General features: G+C 37.0%; 1 protein-coding gene across 1 annotated transcript in view; it reads right to left on the bottom strand.

Annotated features, from left to right (window-relative positions):
* The window catches only part of arhgap33 (Rho GTPase activating protein 33), a 59,337-nt gene that overhangs the window by 19,053 nt on the left and 17,871 nt on the right, over positions 1–22,413 (bottom strand). Inside the window, exons 2-12 of the mRNA XM_084088037.1 lie at positions 18,554–18,622; positions 11,937–11,971; positions 10,465–10,556; positions 9,017–9,101; positions 7,220–7,306; positions 6,845–6,982; positions 5,987–6,076; positions 5,008–5,130; positions 3,008–3,085; positions 2,838–2,919; positions 2,578–2,643 (exon numbers count right to left, since the gene is read on the bottom strand). Of these exons, the coding sequence (XP_083944163.1) occupies positions 2,578–2,643; positions 2,838–2,919; positions 3,008–3,085; positions 5,008–5,130; positions 5,987–6,076; positions 6,845–6,982; positions 7,220–7,306; positions 9,017–9,101; positions 10,465–10,556; positions 11,937–11,971; positions 18,554–18,622 (945 nt within the window). The remainder of the gene's footprint in view (positions 1–2,577; positions 2,644–2,837; positions 2,920–3,007; positions 3,086–5,007; positions 5,131–5,986; positions 6,077–6,844; positions 6,983–7,219; positions 7,307–9,016; positions 9,102–10,464; positions 10,557–11,936; positions 11,972–18,553; positions 18,623–22,413) is intronic.

Raw genomic sequence — 22,413 nt, 5'->3', positions numbered from 1 at the left:
AGCTGGCACATGAGCAAAAGCAAGAGGTGTAGCCTATGTATTTCATTCAGATAAAGTACCTCGTACCTGCATACAGATCTACATTTTAAGGTAATCATTCCTCATAGTAACACAGCTTGTTTTTATTAAGGTAGAAGTTATAAATACTATTAAAGTGTGAGAATTAAACTGCGCAAGTCAATGAAAGTGCGCAGCTCTGATAAACCATTAGCATGACCACTGCACATCACACACACTCAAGTTACTGACTGACAGCGTACAGCTTGTTCCGCTGTACATAGTCAATGCTATACATTTCTAATATTCAACCAAGTATATTTAGTCCTATTGAGCACAATGATTAACTCATTAACAATGGTTGCCAAACCCTGTGCTAGAGAATTTTGCCCACATGAATGAATTATACAACATTTTTGCTGTCTTCACCATCCAACACCCAAGCTCATCCTTTCCAAACAACCCACACTTTCTCTGCCTGCTGTATAAACAACCACAATCTGTGTTCCAAACCCTAGATGTCTCAGAGGATAGAAGGCGTTAGAAAAAGACGGATATAGAAATGTTAGTTTAGGTAAATTCACTGAAGTTGTTACCAGCCAGGCTTAGGAACCAAGGATGAAGAACTGAGAGAAAAAGAAGGAAACACAATCGACAGAAACATCAAATGCATCTTTAGTTCAAGTGTTATTATAAACTAATACATTCACTGTTAAAGCATTTCATTAGAAGATGCTGCTGTGATGTACAGAAGACTAACCAACAACCTTAAAATCTTAGACACAAATTTGTGACAAATAATAACATTGTTTTGACTATAGTGGCTTTCAAGCCCATAAAAATAACCTTAAAAACATCAGCCGTGCCACCAAAGGCTACAATATCATCTGTGCTAGAACATCAAGTAACCAAAGCATGTCTTTTTGAAAAAACAACTAGGGCTGGGCGATATATCACCTATTCACCAAAAATGGTTGACTGATATAGGTTTATCAAGGGTTGGCGCAAATACCAATATTTAAAGGATGGCTGATATACACACATTGGGGGCAGTAATATAAATAATTAAAGAAATGAATACTTTCATTCATTGAGGCTGCTGAAAATCTAGCTTTGCCATTACAGGAATAAATTACATTGGGTGTATTCAAGCTTTTGACTGGTTGTGTATCTATATTTTATACCACAGTGTTGAATGCTTGATTCTGATTGGTTGACAATAATTGACAATATTTTTCCAGTAAATGCACAGCTAAAGTAGTTTCAGTAGTTTCTTGATTGCAGTACACTTCGTTATGGATATACTTCACCAAATTATTTCAGAGACTTGCAGCCTACCACAGCAAAAGAACCAAAAAACACAAAGACATTGAAATAAATAAGACAAACAATACTATAAAAATGATTTATTTTATTATCTATGGAAAGCATGCTCTAGCTCTGCTCTTTCTCCCTCCCATGCACACACTTAGTCCCAAATGGCACATTTCATGTTCACTTGCGGTTTTGTGGACTTACAATGGCCGGCACTTACGTGTGCAAGACAGTAGGGTGACCCATTTGTCATTTTAGGTTTCAGCCTTTGCAGCCGATATGAGCCCTTGATGCACAGACTTCTACCCGACACCCAAATCGGTATTACATCACAAAGGTGCAGACTTGGAGGAAGATCGCAAGGGCTTCCATTTGGGACAGGGCCTTACAATCTCTCTCGTACACAAAAACTTGTCAGGCCCAACCATGATTTTCTCAATAAAACAGTTTCCCCACTGAAAAGCTACAGTATGTGACATTTCTCAGTAGCTGGGTTGTAATGTCATTTTTTTTTTTTAAGTAGTTCAACTTACAGCTTCGCTATTAGTAGAGACGTTGCAGCTGAATGCAACTGACAGCAGCACAGACTCAGGTAATTCACACACACACACTTAATGTCTCTCAATCTCTAAACATTACATATCAATGGCTCAATCCTCCTTTACTAGTTCTAAAAAGGAAAAAAAGAAAGAAAAATGTCTTGAGGTGCAGTAACCGTACAAGCGAAATAATTGATTTCAGACAGTGAATTACAAAATAATAATGCACAACGAGGTGGTAATGCAGGCACAATGCGGTATATATTGCCGTTGGCATTTAAACTCAGAATGAAATTAAAATTAATTTGATCTATTTTCTAAATGCATGTTAAATATCTTATTGTGAACAATTCATCCAGGCATAAGTTCCATTTTTTGACCTTGTAATGTTCAATTTAAAATGTCATAACTGGACCTTCCAGTGAAATGGCAGACTTCTCTCTAGTGACGTATGCAGGACTTCTCCAGTCATTTAATTCACTTAAACCCACACCTGCAAGCTCACGTTCATCTGCCTCCACTTTTGAGTGCAATGCACATCTCAAAATCCAAACAACAACAGATCCATAGAACCAAGTCTCCGCTCTTTTTCAATAATTCGTTAAACTCGGATGTACATCACCATACAGAAGAATAGATTTGTTGTTACTTCCATGTTGTTGCGCCTGTAATACTATGCCCAGCCCTAATTGCAACTACTAAAAAGTAAAAAATTACTTGACCATACCTGATGTTGGAGAGGAAGGCCCAGTCGTGTTGGTAACGCCAGGTTTGGAGTTCATATGATCCACCTCTGAAACACAGAAGAACAGCCAATGAAGATTGGCTGGACAACTAAATGATGTGTACTGAAGCATAGATCAGAAATGACAGAACACTTTTTTCTGGAAGTACATTTCTCAATCAATTTTGCTAAAGAGACTTTAAATGGCATTTCTACTTCCAGTACCCTCTTGATCTCTAGATAAAAGACTGTGTGCGTGGTACCTTGCTTACTGACAGGAGCACTGACAGACTGCTGCAACTTCTCATTAATTAATTCCACACATTCACTGGGAAAGAAGCCAACCTGAGGAAAAGAGAGGGGAACACTGAGCTCAAAGATGTCAGTGTTACAGAAGATGGCCCATATCAAGTCCTGAGGTTTAGACTGGTACCTGGAATCCATGCTTTCCTCTCCACCACGTGGTGTCCTCTTTGGGTGGCATGTCAATCACTGACAAAATATCACCAACCTTTAGAAAGAGGAACAAAGACACATACACGCGATTAACATGCAAACTGACAGACGCATCTAGTAAGAGAAATATGCAAATTACTTGTGCACCAAGGGTGTCAAAAAACTTGTCACAAAAAATATATCAGCATATAACAGGATGATGATTGAGTTCATATTTTTCAACAGCTAGAATCATGTGTACTGTAGACAAAAAACTTCAAAAGTACTGTTGCATGCCGAAATACACTTTGACCCAAATTTTAAAAAGAGGAAGGGGAAAAAAAATATCAGTTCCCATCTCACACTAGAGAGCAGAAAGAGAAAGAATCAAGCCTGAGATGAGAGAAAACAGAAAAAGTCCAAAGAAGAAACTAAAAAGGGAAAGTTTGTCAAGATAAATGTTGATGTTGCCTAAATGTTTTAAATTCAACAGACAGACACAGCACAACTAATCAGTTGTTAAAATGCTTTAAGTGGTAGCTAGGGCATTTCTAAGGCTGTTAAGTTGTTCTAGGTAGGTGCCAAGGCATTGCTAGGTGTTTGCAAAAAATTTAAGAGTGGATGCTAGGGCTTTCGACAGACATGAAGATTCGACAGACAGATAAATGCAGCGTTACTAAGTAGTTGTTGTGGGTGGTTGCTAAGGCTTTACTAGGTGGTTTCAAAGGGTAGAACAATTCAACAGACTCAAAAGCTGCTTTTCCACTGTCAGGCCGAACAGTTATAACAATAGTAAGGAATGGTTTCCGCTTGAGCCTGGTTCGGCACGGCACGATTACAAACCGTTTTTGGCCCAGAATTCTTAGCTAAGCGTGCTGGTAGAATGCGTGTAGTGAAGACATAGATGTGCTAATGTGCTTGAATTGGTTGCTAGGATGTTTCTAGGTGGCTGTTAGGTTGTTCTGAGTGGTTCCTAAGGGTTTGCTAGGTAGTTGAAAAGGGATTCAGAGAGATTGCTAGTGTATTTGAGAGATTTGAAGAATCGAAAGAGACATAAATACAGCATTACTAAGTAGTTGCCAAGGTCCTTGGCATGGTAGCTAAGGCGTTTCTAGGTGGCTGCTAGTTTGTTCCCGGTGGTTGCTAAGGCATTACCATGTGGTTTAGGAGAGGTTGCTAGAGTACTGCTATGAGATTACAGCTAGCTAGATGGATCAGTTTAAAAAAATATGTCATATACTGTATGTAAAAGATTTGAAGAGTAACAGAAAGAAAAAGAGACAGAGAGAAGGGACGTCAATGCGTTCTAAGTTTGGGTCACCCCAATTTCTGGCCCAGAAAGAGACGCTGTATATGGAGCAGCGTATAGGGAGGGGGGACAGGAATAGACATGACAGATGAGAAAGAAAAGGAGGAAGAGCAGAGAGAACAAAACTTTGTCCTAGGACCAGGCAGGCTGTGCATGCATGTGCAGAATAAGGACAGGACGAGAAAGAGAGAGAACTCAAACTGGGTACAAGGTCTTTTGGAAGAGTATGGAGTTTATGCTGTAGTTTGATTTGCAGCACTGAACAGAACAAGCAGTTAGTCGGCTACAGCTTTGACAAACTAAAAGCTATTTATTTTGGGGCAGTCATGGCCAAATGGTTAGAGTCAGACTGGTAACCTAAAGGTTGCAGGTTCGATTCTCAAAAGTGGCAGGACATGACTGAGGTGCCCTTGAGCAAGGCACCTAACCCCCCAATCGCTCCCCAGGCGCCTCAGCAAAATTGGCTGGCTGGGTATGTGTCCATTGTTTGCAGTGTGTGTGTGTTCACAACTCACTACTTCTAGTGTGTGTGCACTAACTTGGATGGGTTAAATGCAGAGGACAAATTCTGAGTATGGGTCACTTTCACTTTATTTAAAATATTGAATTCTTTCATATCTCCCATCTCACTGTCCTGTTCGAAAAAGGAAATGCATCAACACAAGAAAAAGAGTAAGTGGTCTGAGTACCTCAATGGAAATCTCATCGCTAGCCTGGGCAGTGTAGCGCTTGATGACGTGAGCGGCAGCGATGGCAGGAACGTTTAAAGACGCTTCTTCTTTCAGCAGGAACCTGTTACCATGGTTGTCAATCTGCAATGATTATAAAAAGCAATAAGCTGTTATACTGCAATCTCACAGATTTTCAGAGAGATTCAATTTACCTTTGAAGAACAGCAGATACAGCCATGTTTTTACAAAGAAATATAAAATGTTGAGATTTGAGATATGGTAAGAAAAATGGCAAGTAAAAATGACAAATTAAAGGCACACTATGCAGTTTCCGTTTTTCTCAAACAGCGACCTCTAGAGTCGCTGTGGAGTACTTGTATTTAACGTTACTGTCGTAAATACCACTCACGCAGAGCCGTCTCTGCACTCTTCTGACCGTGTTTTCTTCGTCGACTCTGCCATGATTCACGTCTGAAATGCGTGCTAGTGTCTTCTATAGAGGCTGCTTCAGATGTTGTTGATGTATGTGACGTCGTGCTGTGAAGGGGCGCCACCTCTCAAACCTGCATTGCTGGTTTTGCCAGCGGCGTCCCCCCCGCTTTGCTATCGGGATGATTCACCCTACTATGAGTTTGTTTACCATCGAAATGATTTTGAAGCTGTTTAATTAATGTACAAATCTTGCATAGTGTGCCTTTAATGCTCATCATTCCAAACTTGTATGACTGATTTTCTTCTGTGGAACATTAAAGAAGATATTATCAGAATTTTTTTGTTAATACAATGGAAGTCAATGGGCTGCAATTCTTCAAAATAACTTATTTTATATTTCACAGAAGAAAGAAATGCAAATAGGTTTGGAACGAAATGAGGGCGAGTGAATGATGACATTTTCATTTTTGGGTGAACTCCTTTTAAATAAGTTTCTTTTAGATTTCAGTTCTAATCTACACTAATATATGTTTGCGGTCTTATCTCTCCTCTGTTTGCCTCTCACCTCCATCCAGGAGAGAACCGGCCCACAGTTCAGCTTATTGTCCACAATCATTGAGAGGCGGTTCAGATACTCCGACAAAAGTGTGAAGATCTGCGTGAATAACATGCATGTTCAAACGGCAAATTCATTCAGTAGTCAAACACTATTCAAAGATATCACATAAGAAGTTTGATTTAAAGCAAATGTTCTAGGTTCAATACAAGTTAAGATCAACTGAAAATATAAAAAAAAAAAATTTGGGGTCAGTAATATATCTTTTTTTTTTACTCAGCAAAGAAGCATTAAATGATCAAAAGTGACAGTATATAAATACATTTACAATTACAGTTTCAAAAGATTTTTATTTCAAATGAATACTGTTCTTTTAAAAATTTCTCAAATAATCCTTGAAAAACATTATCACATTTCCACAAAAATATTAAGCAGCATTTCCTAACTATTAACTATTTTTAACCTTGATTGAAATGATTTATGAAGGATCATGTGACACTGAAAACTGGAGCAATGATAGCTGAAAATTCAGCTTTGCCATCACCAGAATAAATTCAATTTTTAATTGTATATTTTAAATTGTAATAATATTTCACAATATTTCAGCTTCTGTATCTAATGGTAATTACAGACTACAGGATTTAAATATAGTCTCATGATACATGAAAGAAAGAGAAAAATAACTAAAATTGACATGTGAAAGATAAAGTGGTATCTTTCCCAGCACTGTCCCTAAGGGTCCGGACACCAACCTACATAACTGGCCGACGACCTCAAAACTGAGCAGCTAACTCTGTTAGCGGTACAATATGCGCTACGTTGAACCTAAATGAGATAAGCATTAGTTTCCAGTGTAGTCAAGCTCACCTTCACCCGGTCTCCGATCTCGCAGAGGGCGGGCAGGACCAAGAGCTGCGAGTAACGGCGGTCGTAAATGCACTGATGCAGGTGGGCGTCCAGCGTCCGGAACTCTTCGTACGAACGCCGTACCATCCACGTCTTACCCTAGATTTCAGAGAAGGAGAGAGTAGGGGGACGAGGGGCAGAGAGAGCAGAGAGAGAGAATCGAGGCAGGGGGGAAGTCAACAAACAAGATGCCAGCAGAGGAGAGGAAGATGCTAAACAAGGTGTAGTGCACTGACTTCGGTCACGTTCAATTCGATCAGTTGTGTTTTTATTTGAGGCTGTAGCAGGAGGGGCTGTGTATTATTAGCACTGACTGAGGCATGTGCGCCCACTCACCTGGCAGGACACCTGCACAAGGAAAACCAGATCTTTGGCACTGCCCGAGGTCCAGCTGGCATCGCTCTGCTCATTGGCAAACTGAAGCTGAAGGTGTAAAGAGCAGACATTAATTCATGAAGGTGTGAAGAAGTGCACATAAACAAACGTTTAAAGGGAATGCTCATGGTCCTGCATTGTCCTGCAAGACTAGAAATAACCAAGCAGTTTGTTGCCAGAACAACTAGTTGACTAGCACTGTATCAGACATGTTACATGGAGAAGGTGAATGTTTATCATCAACTGTGTGCATCTCAGTGGGTGTTAATTCATCATACACCTGGATCCCACTGTAATCAGAGTTTATGTACGAGTTTCCAGGTTGCAAGTCTGATTTTAAGCAGCGTTTGATTGCACACTTCTAGTAGGATGTTGGAAAATCCAATCCAAGCTGAATGTACCGTAATAGCATAAACATGTTTCGAATTGCAGTGATTACCCGTTTAAGACCATGCTACTCGTGTTTTATGAGATTTAGGCACTCTCAAACACATGATCGTTTATGAGAAGCTGGGAACATCCCTTCACAATAATTCAGTCACTGTAATGCTGTTTCATATCCCTGAAGCATGTGCAAACTTCCTCATCGCCTCAAATAATGAGAGTGATCAGTGAGATGTAAGTGGTCATATCATTTTATTCAAAGGTACTTGTTTTTCAAAAGTTTAGGGTCAGTAAGATTTTTGCTTTGGTTTTATTCAGCTTTTTAATAATTCTTTTTGTTTTTACTGTATTTTTGATCAAATAACTGCAGGCATGGTGAGCATTAGAGACTTCTTTTTAAAAACATAAAATAAATAAAAACTTAATTACTCCAAATTTTTGACCGGTAGTATGCATGTAAAATATATGAATCATTACTGTATTCATATACCATGGTATTACATGGAAGATAGTATAGCATGGTGATAGTATGGTACATGGCCATTACAATCATTTTGCAATAGCACAGAGAGGAGGAGAGGAGAGGAACTTTCTGCTTCACAGGGTCAGATCAGAAAACATGTAAAGGTCTTTTATTTTTCTCTTTTCTTTAGGGGGTTTAAACACTAATGAGTCTGACTCCCACTCCAGTCATGCTGTGCGGTCAGTGCGCTCCAGGTGCTCTAGAGTGTGTGTGTGTGTGTGTGTGTGTATACAGCTCTCTGCCATCATAAACACAAAATGGGTATATAAGCAGCACAAACAAAAAACAATACCACAGGGACAGTGAAATGCATTTTGAAAATGGATGTCTATCATTGTAAATGTAAACCCTCTTCAACTGATCACAGATTTTAGACTGGCTTCAGATCATTCAAAGCACAGATCATTGTGTGACCGACAGTTTATATGAGAAGAGCTCTGACATACTGCAGTGTATCTGTGAATCAAATAGAAGTAATTGTTTCCTCTTTCCTTTCAGAGTACACAAACACAGAATCTGGAACAGTGTGTGTGTGTGTGTGTGTGTGTGTGTGTGTGTTATTGAAGGTCACAAAGTGAGGCTGTATCAGCCCTGGAGATATTCTGGCTGTATGCTGATATCTGCTTGTTTCTTCTTAATAAAACCTAAATGTCCAACTAAGATGAAACCTGACAACTAAACATGTACATAACTAACACAAACAAAAAATAGACATTTTAATAGACATTTTCATTGATGTTCTTAGTGTTATTGTTCACAATTCACTAGTTCATGTTATCTTTATTTATAATGTAGTATCTTAATTTAGGTAGAGAGCTAAGAAACCTCTGCTCAACAAAACAATATCTTACCTCGATAGAACCGAAGTCCACATTTTCATAGTGAAAATGAGCACAGTCAATAAGCTTGGGGAAGTGACCTTTCACAACAGAAAGCCTGGAACCACAAGAAAACAAGCAAATGAGTTAACACACCATATACTTTCATCACAGAGTAGCAACGAGATTAAAGTAGTGAATTTAAAACCGTTTAACTTGTCTGGTTAATCAAATTAGTCATTATGGCAAGTGGCACTATAACTATTGTTCAGTCTTAGGATTTTCGCCAGGAAAACAAAACACAGAAAAATGCCACAGACTTATCAATGCCCTGGTATTAGCACTGAGCTTTGCACAGGAAAGTACTACGCACATTTTCTTCAGATCTAGTTTGTATTTTCAAGTTACAGAGAATATAGAAGCTTCTCCAGGGCAGTTTTCAGTAAGGCACTCATGAACACCACAGGGAAACTCTGCATCCCATTATCAGTTATTTCAGAGGGAAGTGAAACCAAGTACTTCCTGTTTTACGGTGTGTTCAGAGCTGGACAAACCTGAAACTGAACTCATCCTGACAGCAACACTTTGTTAACTATTAAACTAAAATATAGTCAGTCTCTTTTGTGTCTAAACCCTTTAAGGCTGTTTTACTCTTGAGGGTCAGGACTAACAGGTCAAGTGGGTGTGGTTACCTAAAGTTGGCACCTTAGTCTCGAATCCAGTCTTAGAAATATAATTGAAGGTATAATGTGGAATGTCACAAACTTTCCATCATTTTATTTGATAAAACTATCCTCAGATACACACAAAAACCCAAAGGTCTTCACTACAACCCACTAAAATAATAGTTTGTTTCAACTTGAATTAATTATGATACAAATATATTGCTATTATGCAGTAGAATTAACTTATCAAAGTAATAACAACAATAGTTCATTGAAACTATTTTCATCCATGTTTTATTTTAAACAGTAAACCTCTGTTGTGCAGCACTTTGTTTCCCAAAAATGCAAAATTTTCATTTGATTACATTTTAAAAAGTTAACTGAATTGTCAACATTTTATGAATTAATTTGATATCTAATTTGATGAATACATTTGTATTAACTCATAAAACACAGAATCCAATAAAACTATAAAAAAAAACTGACATTTCTGAAAACATATTAAAAAAAAAATCATAGGGCATTATTACTGTTACATTTGAATAATTTAGTAAATTAAGTTTCATGAACTCAATTGATTAGACATCCTTTTTTGATCATTCAAATTTAATTAAAAAATGTAAACCATTGAAACGGAATCCAGAAAATTTAAACGGTAAATAGAATTTGGGGGAAAAGAAAAATGATTTCATATGGACCTATTTAATACCATTTAAACAAACCAAACTGACATCAAAAGGAGATGTGTCTGCACCAAACTCTAGTTTAAAAACACCCTAAATGACTGTACTGATAGAGAGATGTGTCGTTTCTCACCTTTTGCTCATCTTCCCCTTCAAGTTGGCAGTGGTGCCCACCGATCGGGTCCCAGGCTCCCCAGAACTGTCCAGATTATCAGTGCTCCGAGCCTGAAGAACGATGAAGGAGAACAGAAGAACAAGTTTTTATGCTCTGATGGGTTTACAATTCATGCTACATCACAGAGATCAAAGTCATCGCAAAGTCAGCCAAATAATGAATCATCTGAAGGACAGTCAACAGCTCACATACTTTGGAGAAAATGGATTACAAAAGCCTTAAATCAACAGTGATCATACAGTACAGAGATAATTCTCGGAGGATTCAGATCACTTTAATTTAAATGTTCAAATCACACTCGGAAAGGCGCTAAAGGAGCAGCAAGCAGCTTGTGAAGTGACCCAGACGTCGTCTGCTGACCTCTGGTCTCATTTGGAATAAAAGCCAAGCATTTACATCAAACACTTTTAAAATGGGTGATCAGTGTAGATTGGCATGGGTTTCAATTCACACTTGACGGTTTATTCACTGGACGTGACCATTGGTGTGACGTGAGCCAAGTGGCCATTTTGAATCTCTATGGGAAATGAGTAGCAGGTTTGGGATTTGGGATTAACGGAGGTGACAAGAACATCAAAAATATAAGAAAAGATCAACATCATGTAAATAAAAGTAAAAAAAAAGTGAGACAGCCAATCACGTTGAGGTGACAAGGTCCACCATAAATGTTGCTATCATAGTGCTGGAGTTTCTGGAGGGTTCGATTACCATATTTAATGTATATATTTTTTTAAAATATATATTTTATTAGGCTATTTCCAATTCTGTATGTATACTTTGGGCCTTCAGAAATTAAATAAATGAAGTCAAGTTTTTACAATGCGCTTTACAGAAAGTCAAACATATATATTATGTGCAGCTCTAAAAAGTTCAGTGCAAACACTTCCAGGATTACAATACAGGGCTCTGGGCTAAAGAGCAAGAGCTGAGTACACACCGGATGCTTCCTCCCTTATTAGAGCTTTTTATGCTTGTCCTTGATGAATCAAAGCCCTGGCGAATTATGGCTCAGTCATGCAGATTAGTTCTGATAACAGCAGACCTGTCAGGATGACTGTTTGAGTTTCATCCACTTGACAGGCAGTTTCGATGGAAACATTGCTACGGGAGCATTTGGTTGCGAGACAGCACTTCCCTGATCCCCTCGGGGAAGAACAGATCTCTGCAGTCTTCCTTTAGGTTTACACAACACCAATAGTCACGGATGAGTTCAAGCACAGGAATGAGGGACGACAAGAGTGGATTTGTCTACCGTTTTATCCAATGCAATCTTGTTTACTTCCGCAAAAGAGTTGCAAATTAGGACAGGCCAGCTTTATTGAGAAGCTAATCATTTTAGAGGCGATGATCAGATGTACTGTAAGCTTTGTACATGTGGCGGACTGGCGGTACAGGAGAAATGAGATGCTGGGCACTTCTGTCACACTTACCTTTATTGCTAGCTGCTCCCCCCTGGGCAAGAAACCTTTAGAGATGGTCAGTGGTGCATAAGCATATTTAGGTTATTAAGGATTTAACCTCTACTGTACAGTTAAGCAAGCAGATGTGTGTGACTTTAAAAAATCTAATCTATTCCCATATAGCCCTAATGATAATAATAAATCCCTTAGTATGTGTGCTTACTTCTATAACTATGCTGCAAAAAGCAAAAGCACTGATGCCCTGTAAACAAATACTGTGTTTGGTTTTGCATGCTGCATCTCTTATAGAGGAAGCAAAGCTGAAAACACTGATGCCAGACCTCAAGATACAATCACTTCTGTCAACCTTTATCTGACTGCAAGCCCACACACAGCTCCTGATAGCTAGCAAATAATATTGTGTTCGTTGAAACTTCTTACAAAAACTAGAACGATGAAAACTAGCCCTGAAAAAAATATTTTGTTACTTTAAAAACAAAAGCAATCCGAAGCTATAAATGTTCACTACAACCCAAAATTACAGAGAAAATGATCTTATATAATAAAATATGCAAAGTATTGTATTTTATTTTTTATACTCAATTCCAATCAAAACCCAAACTAAAAATAGCTGTTTTTCGAAAAATACAAACAAAGTAAAAACTATTTATCAACAGGCAATGCTGAGTTCACACTGCACGATTTTCAAAGTAGTCGGGTCACTGGGTCACTGTGTGACTATCTGGGGAAGCATTCAGTTGCTGCTGTGTTCACACTGCACGATGGATCGGCGACAGGAGGTTTCACACTGCATGACTTTACAATAGGAAGTATCGCCGACAACTTCTGTCAGTCGCAAATCTACGTTTCACAACCAAACACACGTGAGAAGTGATCAGGAAATAATGCAAGATCATACGCGCGTGAGTTCTCGCGCGAGACTGAAATTGTTATTAAAAATTATAGCCTGCAAGAAGCTTGTGATCCAAATTGTCTGTGCGCTGATTTGCAGCGAAAAGGAGAAAAAGAAAACAGATTATGCAGGAGGAAATGGTTGGGGAGACGAGGGGAGCAAGGATTGTGTTCTGCAAAGAGAATTGGGGGTAAATAAATAATTTTGCAATGTGCAGCTGTTGCTGCTGGTCAAGCAAATGTTTGTGCTTTGTTTCTGTTTGATATAATTGTAAATGTATCTATTAAAATACTGATATTGTGGTCTATAACTCCTCCCCGAACTTCCCGCTGCCCAGTATCTTACTCTCTCACTGGCTGTCGGTCATCGCCAATGTAGTTTTCAGTCAGAACACATTTCACACAGCAGGATTTTGAATCACCGACAGGTCCAGATATTTAGCATGCCAAATATCTCACGGGCGTCTGTGACTAGTCGGGGATTGTCTCAGATCGTGTCTTTGATCATTCACACTGCGTGATTGTCACTCACGTGAACAAGCACCGATTTGCCTATGACTTATATGGCATATGTCAGCGATCTCCCGAAACCTGTTGGTGACGTAAATCGGGCCTAAAATCGTTCAGTGTGAACTTGGCATAACTCTAACTGAAACTAAACAGAAATTTTAAAATATTTTAACCAGCCATTTTTTTGTTTGTTTTTTACTGGCTATTTTTTAATAAAATACAAAAAAATATCAATTTATGAATAATGGAAACCAATTTCCAAAAAACTGAAAATAATTCAAAATACAAAATAGTGAAACTAAAACTAATACTAGTGCTTGAATTCAATAAAATAAAATAAAATAAAAAATAAAACACTAAAATAAAATTTGCCATTTTCTAATTATACAAAAAACTAAAATAAATAAAAAACTATTTAACAGGTCAAACTGATTAAAACTTAAATTAAATTTACAAATTCAATACAACAAAAACAAAAACTATCCAATGAGAACCAATAGAATTAGATCTAAAAGAAACTGAGGTATTGTTTTCAAAAATATAATAGCCTTGCTCCATATGATTAAAAGTCAAATGTTCATTCCGACCCAACCTCCTCCCGGCTCCCCACCTTTCCGTTCAGCTTTGGACTGAGCACACATTCCTCAATCTGATGATAACCTTCACAGCACATGGCTTGAGGATCGGCTTGAGGATAAGCTGAGATCTCAGAGGAGAGATGTCGGCCAAATCAGCGACAGTGAGAAGAGCTGCCTGCCATTGTCTATAAATCAGTGGACATATATTGCACCCTTACACCGCTGTGCACAGCCCTGTCTGAAGAGGTTAACTGGAGTCACACTGATTGTGTGTCAGTCATTATTACACAAAGATGCACACCACGTTTCCTCTCGGTCCATGATTGACATTTGGGTTTTCAAGATAGTGGAGTAACATTCCTGGAGCAAAAGCAGCATTTTTAAACACTGTCATGTATCTTGCTTATAACTGACAACATTCACTGCCGAAATAACTTTTGTTCCATTGCCTTAATATAAATAAAACAGACTGAAATCAAAATTGACCCCATTTACATTATTAATAAATGTCCCAGGTCTTATTGAACATGATTCATCAATCTTTCATGAAAATATAAATGTGTTTCTCCAACTGAAATGACTTTCTGCTAACATTAAGGATGGGGAAAAATAATATTAAATCATAATTTTGAATATAGACTGAAGGAAAATATGAATAATGCTTGCCGCGAAAGTGTTTGCCAGGAAGTTGCAATGCGGTTGCTAGGTTGTACTGGATGGTTGCTTGGCCCAAGTCTCTAATGTAATTTTAGCCTCTAGATATGGTTTAGGGCTCGTCGAATCCCAACCCATGAGGTTAAGCAATAGTCACGGTGATGCTTGGCTAGGTTTCACATCAGAATTACGCCACATCATCACAGAAGCTAAATTTGATGTGAATGCCATTCAATCAAGTTGTCTTTAAAGGTCTGGTCTAACATGCAAAGAGGAAACCTAAAAGTACACTACCACTGAACAGTTTGGGGTCAGCACAATTTTTAAAAAGAAATTAATACTTTTATTCAGCAAGGATGCATTAAATTGATCAGGAGTGACAGTAAAGACATTTACAAAAGTTACAATAGATTTCTGTTTCAAATAAATGCTGCTCTTTAAAACTTTATATTCATACAAAAATATTAAAGCAGCATAACTGTTTTCAACATCAATAATAAGAAATGTTTGAGCTCCAAATCAGCATATTATAATGATTTCTGAAGGATCATGTGACTGAAGACTGGAGTAATGATGCTGAAAAATCAGCTTTGAATACAGGAATAAATTACATTTTAAAGTACATTCACATAGAAAACAGTTTTTTAAAAATATTAATAATATCTCACATTTGATATTTCATTTGACATTTTTTACTATATTTTTATACAAATAAATGCAGCCTTGGTGAGCATAAGAGACTTCTTTCCATAGCAACAACAAAAATCTAACCATGCCCAAACTTTTGAACAGTAGTGTATAATATAATATAATATAATATAATATAATATAATATAATTAATATAATATAATATAATATAATATAATATAATATAATATAATATAATATAATATAATATAATATAATATATGCTTAAAAACCCTCAGTTGCAAATGAAATAAAAAGAACATCAAATCTTTCGTCTACTCAACAATGACAAAGAGATAAATCTATGTTGAATGCAGCTGGTAGATGTATCATTAAATCTCATCCGATCCAAGTTTCATTGCACATTGTGTGCTGAGACCACATGACTAGCCCATCCAGCTGTGAAAGCTCCCGATCACAGTGCTGAAAAAAAGCAGTGTGCTCTTATTCAACCCACAATAAAGACTACATTTCAAACTTCAAGGCTACGAGTACTGCGTGTAGTGACAGTAAACTCAGCTGGTTTCAACCAAGGCCATGGTGATGTTATGCAAACACACACCTGTCGGACCCGCTTGGAGGATTTACAGCAAACAACGCACCTGGCGGCTCACCTGAGATAAACCTGTGATGGAAACATGCTAATGAACCACGCTGACCTAGTGCACCTCTTCTCTGCTGTACGATAAAGTAGGTATAACTTGAACTTGTCTAGTTTCTACCACATAAAGCCTGGAAAAATGCAGGTCCTGCCGTCTCTCTTCTGGTAACCTCATACGCGTTCTCCATGACTGGTTTATGTTTCTCTGACAGACACTTTTGGACACGACACAAGCTGCTCTTGACAGCTGCTTCAAATCTTAAACTTTAAATACATACAAACCATACACAAATCAGTAATCTATTACCCGACCAACCAATTAAACCCTAAGAAAGCTAGGTAAATATTTCCACAAAATACTGAATCGTCCTTTATCATAGATTGGTTCATACCTTGAGCACTCTCTTCCTCTTGAACATTTCTTCTGCGGATGATACCTTGACGCAGAAGTCTGGAGGTCAACAAGGTCAAGTACTAGCCACACTTTAGCTGTCATCACCTCCCTAGGTCATCATCGCTTCACCAATTCAGGTGCATCAATGGTCATTCTGGTCTCTAATCCTGCCGTCGGACCCTCTAGAGACGTGCGGATGGGTGGGCTTTCCTTGGTGATTCTCGTAAGCGTAAAAGCACTCTTTCTTCACATACTCGTCTATCTTTCCTTTCTTATCGTCTCGGACACACAAAACGCGCACATTCAGAGGCACCTGTTGAATATTTGATGTGGTGATCTGAACACTGGGTTAACGCCAGGCCTCTGCGGCTCCTCAGCTGTTCGCAGGAAGAGGAGGGCTGCTCGTATGACAGCGCATTTGTGCCGTTCTCTCCACTAGTTTTTGGACATGTTAGGGATGTTCAGGCACCCTTTTCTAGGTGCGTCCTGACAGTTCAATATACGGGTACAACAGGTCACATAACTGACGGTTCGGATCGCATTCCGGTTTTTGAGTCACGGATCGGATCATTTTTCAGATCAGCAAAAATTAGGAGTTGAGACGATTAAAACGAAATTTGCTTTCCATGTAAAGAACACTAAGTACTTTGATACCACAGCAAAAATATAGCCTAAGTAATAAAAATTAAAGGCAAGTGAACAGTCAGTAATAAAATAAGAACAAATACACAAATTACAAGTATTCAGGTTAGGGATGCTCTGATCAGGATTTTTACATCCGATACAAACTACCTAGCTTATTTCTTGCCATCATGATCGGTCGATACCGATCCTGATTCTGATCATTCAAGCTTTATATAAGTGATATGTAAGCTATCTGTTGACTGTCACTGTTAACCCCTTACACCCTGAAGGTATTTTTAATGATTTCACGTTAACTGGCATATTAAAAGTAAAGTAATGGCTTCCAACTCTACAGAAAAACAAAAACAAGGTCAAGTAGATCAAGATCAAGTACATTTGACTTCAAACACATTTGATAGAAAACCTTTCATATTTTGAAGAAAATAGATTTTGATCATGTTTGGAGATTCTTATGTTACATCACTGCTGAGAAAAGTGCAAAAAAGTGATGCAAATGATTTATCTATTTTGTAATTATTCATGCTTGACATGATGACTATCAGAAAGTAGCCTATATATGACAAGTCATAAAACGTCGCAGACGTCTTTTTACAGTTTTACGTTAAGTTTGTGAGATCGGCCAAATTTAGTGACTCAAGAACAAACAAAAAAACATTGTTTCATCCATCAGAATTAACTGGGTTTAAAAAAAAAAAAAAAAAATTAAAAATGGTTTTCCATTCCAGAATGGGTTGAATTGATTGGAGAAGAGATGACATAAGACCAGAAACATGTATTAAGAAGATAAACAGGGTCAGTTTTGATTTCATGGTTCTCAACTTTTAAATGAGATCACTATATCTGTATCTTTCCATCTGAAATAAATGGCTTGCCCTTCTATAGGCCAGAAAAGAAAATGTAATCTGAACATGGATATTTACACATCCTAATACAAAGTCTGGCATCCTGATCACTCACAGTCCATTCTGGTCATCCAGTGACCGGTGATGGTGACGCTATGCACAGTTTACCTGTCTTTTGACCAGCTTTGCAAAAGATATGCACAGACAACTCACAAACAAGGGCTTTTTCAACTCAGTCAGAGGTAAGACACAGAAGGAAAGGCAAAAAATGCACACAGATCACGAAACATGCACAACACACAAACACAACATCACAAGACATAATGAGTCTCATTCACTAACCATGTATTTCTGAGTACAACATGTGTTTAAGCAGTTTTTATGTGAAAATTATAGGCTATTAAATAAAAGTTTATTTGAAATTCACAAAAATGTTATACATTGAAATTAGATACATTAAAAATATGAAATCATATGCAGAGACTGACAAATGTTTATACAGTAGAGGTTTACGAAAGCCCTTTTATGAACATGGGTGTGTGCTATGCTAATCACATAGACACGCCCTTCCTGATTAAGAATAATCTGGAATTATCAACAGTAAGCAATTATGAGTGAATGAGACTCAATAAAAAACAAAAATGACATGCACGGTAAGAGTTTAGGCAGGGATGGGTTCAAACACTGTTATTCATCAAAAACATCTTAATACAGCATTTTATAATTTTACTATTCCTCTTTCTCAGTTCATAACTGTACAAACAGAGTCAGAGTTGATCCCATCCTGTGCGTGAAGTGCGTTTGGATGCGGAGCGGCACTTACCGGACATGTCCGCCAGGCTCATCGCTCTCACAAACATGGCGCATTTCCGAACCCACTGGGGTCCTGACACTTGACACAGAAAAGGAGAATAAAGGCCATTTAATATCAGCCATTAGTCTGCACTATAAACTCATACACACAATGACCTGCCAATGTCCAAACACTGGATTTTGAAAATGCATGAATGAGTCGGCATTATAACAAGATCAGCAAAATACAGTGAGAAAGGCTTAATAAGCAAATAGGAAATAAGCAAATGTGCAACTAGTGTATTGCAAGGAATAAGCTAATTCTCAAGTTTCCCTATAGTTGTATTCACCTCAAGCAGTTTAAAACTGTATTTTAGCACCACAAATATTTTATTATCCTGACATTTATATGTTTGTCTGGTCGGCGAGAGAAATAAAAACTGTAAACTGTAAAGATATGAAAGGCCTTTACAAGGTCAGCCCCATGTAGAGCCAAACTGCAGACAGCCGTAAACAAACACAAAGAATCCATGAGACCTCCAGGCAGGAATTCTCTGGTATGGGGAGTATTCCGCAACCATGGCAACGAGTGATGTAGGAATGGAGTGTGTTTTTGTAGGGAGCATTTTTTGGCCCGTGTGAGAGTTACGCTAAGTTCAGCCAGTTAAAGACTTTAAGGCCAAAAAACAACTTTAACTCAAGTACACGAACATGAATGCTTGGCCAAGGCATTGCAAGCACGCTGTTCCGATGAACATAATGAACATACGTTATTGAGTTAGTCCGGTGGTAACAAACCTCACTATATTAGCTTATTTAACTTGCTCAGCAAGAATGTCTTCAAACTGGTGCTGTGCCAGGACATTAGTTGACCTGAAAGAGCAAACTGACCAAAGAAGGAATTCATTTATGCTAATTACCGCTATTGTTTTTTTGTTTGTTTTTTGCAATGTTGATAATGCTAGGACAAATATAACAATACTATGTATGCATTTACTTTACGTTCAAGTCTTAGTCCCCAAACATCCAAAACTAAAGAAAAAAGGAGTGCTGGGTGAGAGTCCTCGACTCTAGTCTATTTAAGGAGTTTAATCAGAATAATCACTTCAAAAGATATGCACTATATCAATGGCTTAAGTTAACTCTTTCCCAACCATTGACGGAATTTTCTGTCATTAATAACAACGCTTCCCTGCCATTGATTGAATTTTCCAGGAATCCATGTTTTCACTGTTATCCGGTAGAGGGCGCTATTACAGATCTTCTGAAAGCGTACAGAATCTCAGGATCAAAACACAGGATAAGAAGAAGCAGAAACAAGTGATAGAAGCACTGCTTATGTACAATGTAGGCTTTGACAAAAATGTGATTTTCTCAGCTTTTTGTTCAAAATGTTTTTTTTTTAATGAAACTTGCACACATTCAAGTGTAGTTAAAAAAAAGAATGCATAAAGCTAGAATAAAATGTTTTTTGTTGTAGCTTGTTTAAAAGGTGAGGATCTGTGTTATTTTGTTTGATATAACCTATTGCTTTATACCTCTAGAAGATTTAATATGCTAAAAGAAACACTCAAACAAAAAAAAATCTAATAAATAAAAATAAAATGTATTTATTTATTATTTTTATTATTATTACATTTGTTTGTTTATATAAAATAACAAAATACATTTATATATATATATATATATATATATATATATATATATATATATATATATATATATATATATATAAATAAAAGAACAAAAAAAAAATCCTACTAGAGATTAACTAAAATTCAGTATATCCAGTAGAATCTTACTTGACTATTACATAATTCTTAAAAGATTCTTATAAATAAGACTGGTTCCAAATTATAAATCCCTTTCCTTGCCAAGCTTTTGAGAATCCAAAAATAGGCATTACCTCATACTATTTAAATACAAACATACTTTGTGTATCCTAGTACCAGTGCATTTTTACCAAGGGGATGGTTGTGGGTCACCATAGTAAAGCTGCTAGCAATTGTCAGCTGTCATCTTAACGTGGCCGAATTATGCTGATATATAGAGTAGAGCGAGAGAGGCTTATTATAGCGAAGTCGTGCTGTCAAAGTCCGTACCATCATGTGGGCAGCGTCTCTATAGTAACAGCGCTGGCTTTAGCCATGGAGAAAGGCTCAATGTGTGCGTGTGTGTAAAGGGTGAAACCACATGGCTGTTAAATAAAGAAACCAGGATAGATGTAGAGAGAGAAATATTCAAATGAACAGTGGGCTGTGTTTGTGTAAGTGTCACACAGTGTGTGTGGTGTCCCTGGTAATAACCACGCGAGAAACTGGGTGCAGCCCAAGCTGTGTCCAGTAAAGCACACGCTGTGAAGTCTGCTTGTAGGTGCGCTGGATAAAATGGGTCACACACACACACACACACACACTATTATTGTCACTTCCTCCCGCAGTCTCTCTGTGCTGTCGGAGTAGTTCTGCTGTACACACACAGACACACGCACGTACACACTACCGTGCCATTTGACCTTACGAGCAGGAGTGTAAATATTTGCTCTGACAGTAGCACAAAAATATTGAGCACAACTGTTTTCAACATTGATAAATGTTTCTTGATCAGCAAATCAGAATATTAGATTGATTTTTGAAGGATCATGTGACATTGAAGACTGGAGTAATGATGCTGAAAATTCAGCTTTGCATCAAAGTAATAAATTACATCTTAAAATATATTAAAACAGAAAACCATTGTTTAAAATTGTACTAATATTTCACAATATTATTGTTTTTACTGTATTTTTAGTGAGCATAAGAGACTTCTTTCAACACTAAAGAACATTTTTCCTAAAGAGGTTTGATTCATTGGTGTAAAAGAATCAAATCAAATCAAATCAAATTAACGATTGAAATGCAAAGCATCATTATTCACAAAAGTTCACAGAAGACAGTGTCTGGCATGTTTTTATATATATATATATATATACATACATATACATATATATACACATATATATATACATATATATATACATACATATATATATATATATATATATATATATATATACATATATACATATATACATATATATATATATATATATATATATATATATATATATATATATATATATACATACACACACACATATATATATATATATATATATATATATATATATATATATATATATATATATACACACATATATATATACATATATATATACATACATATATATATATATATATATATATATATATATATATATATATATATATATATATATATATATGTACACAGTGCAATGCATAAGTGAATACACCCATGCTAAAGTTGACTAAAAAGAGGAATAAAAAATCATATTTTGGAAATTGAACTTAATGCCTTAATTTAAAAAATTAGGAAAAATCCAACCTTTAAGGACACCAATTTTCTTTGTGAATGAATAATGTATCGTAAATAAATAAATGTTCTTCCTTAAAATACATGGTGCATAAGTGAGTACACCCCTATGTTAAATTCCCATAGAGGCAGGCAGATTTTTATTTTTAAGTATTTTTTTATATTTTATTTTAGGATACTATGCATCCTGATAAAGTTCCCTTGGCCTTTGGAATTAAAATAGCCCCACATCATCACATAGCCTTCACCATACCTAGAGATTGGCATGATTTTATTTCAGTTAGCCTAAAAGCTAGTTTGATTTGCATTGAGAGATGATCTTATGGAAAGTACCCCATGCCAATCTCTAGGTATGGTGAATGCTATGTGATGATGTGGGGCTATTTTAATTCCAAAGGCCAAGGGAACTTTATCAGGATGCATAGTATCCTAAAAAAAAATTAAAAAAAATACTTAAAAATAAAAATCTGCCTGCCTCTATGGGAATTTAACATAGGG

Source organism: Abramis brama, assembly GCF_963993115.1.
Source record: "Abramis brama genome assembly, chromosome: 17".
Taxonomy (NCBI): Eukaryota; Metazoa; Chordata; class Actinopteri; order Cypriniformes; family Leuciscidae; genus Abramis; species Abramis brama.
Note: the sequence above shows the minus strand (reverse complement) of the source record. Positions and strands in the feature narration are given on the sequence as shown.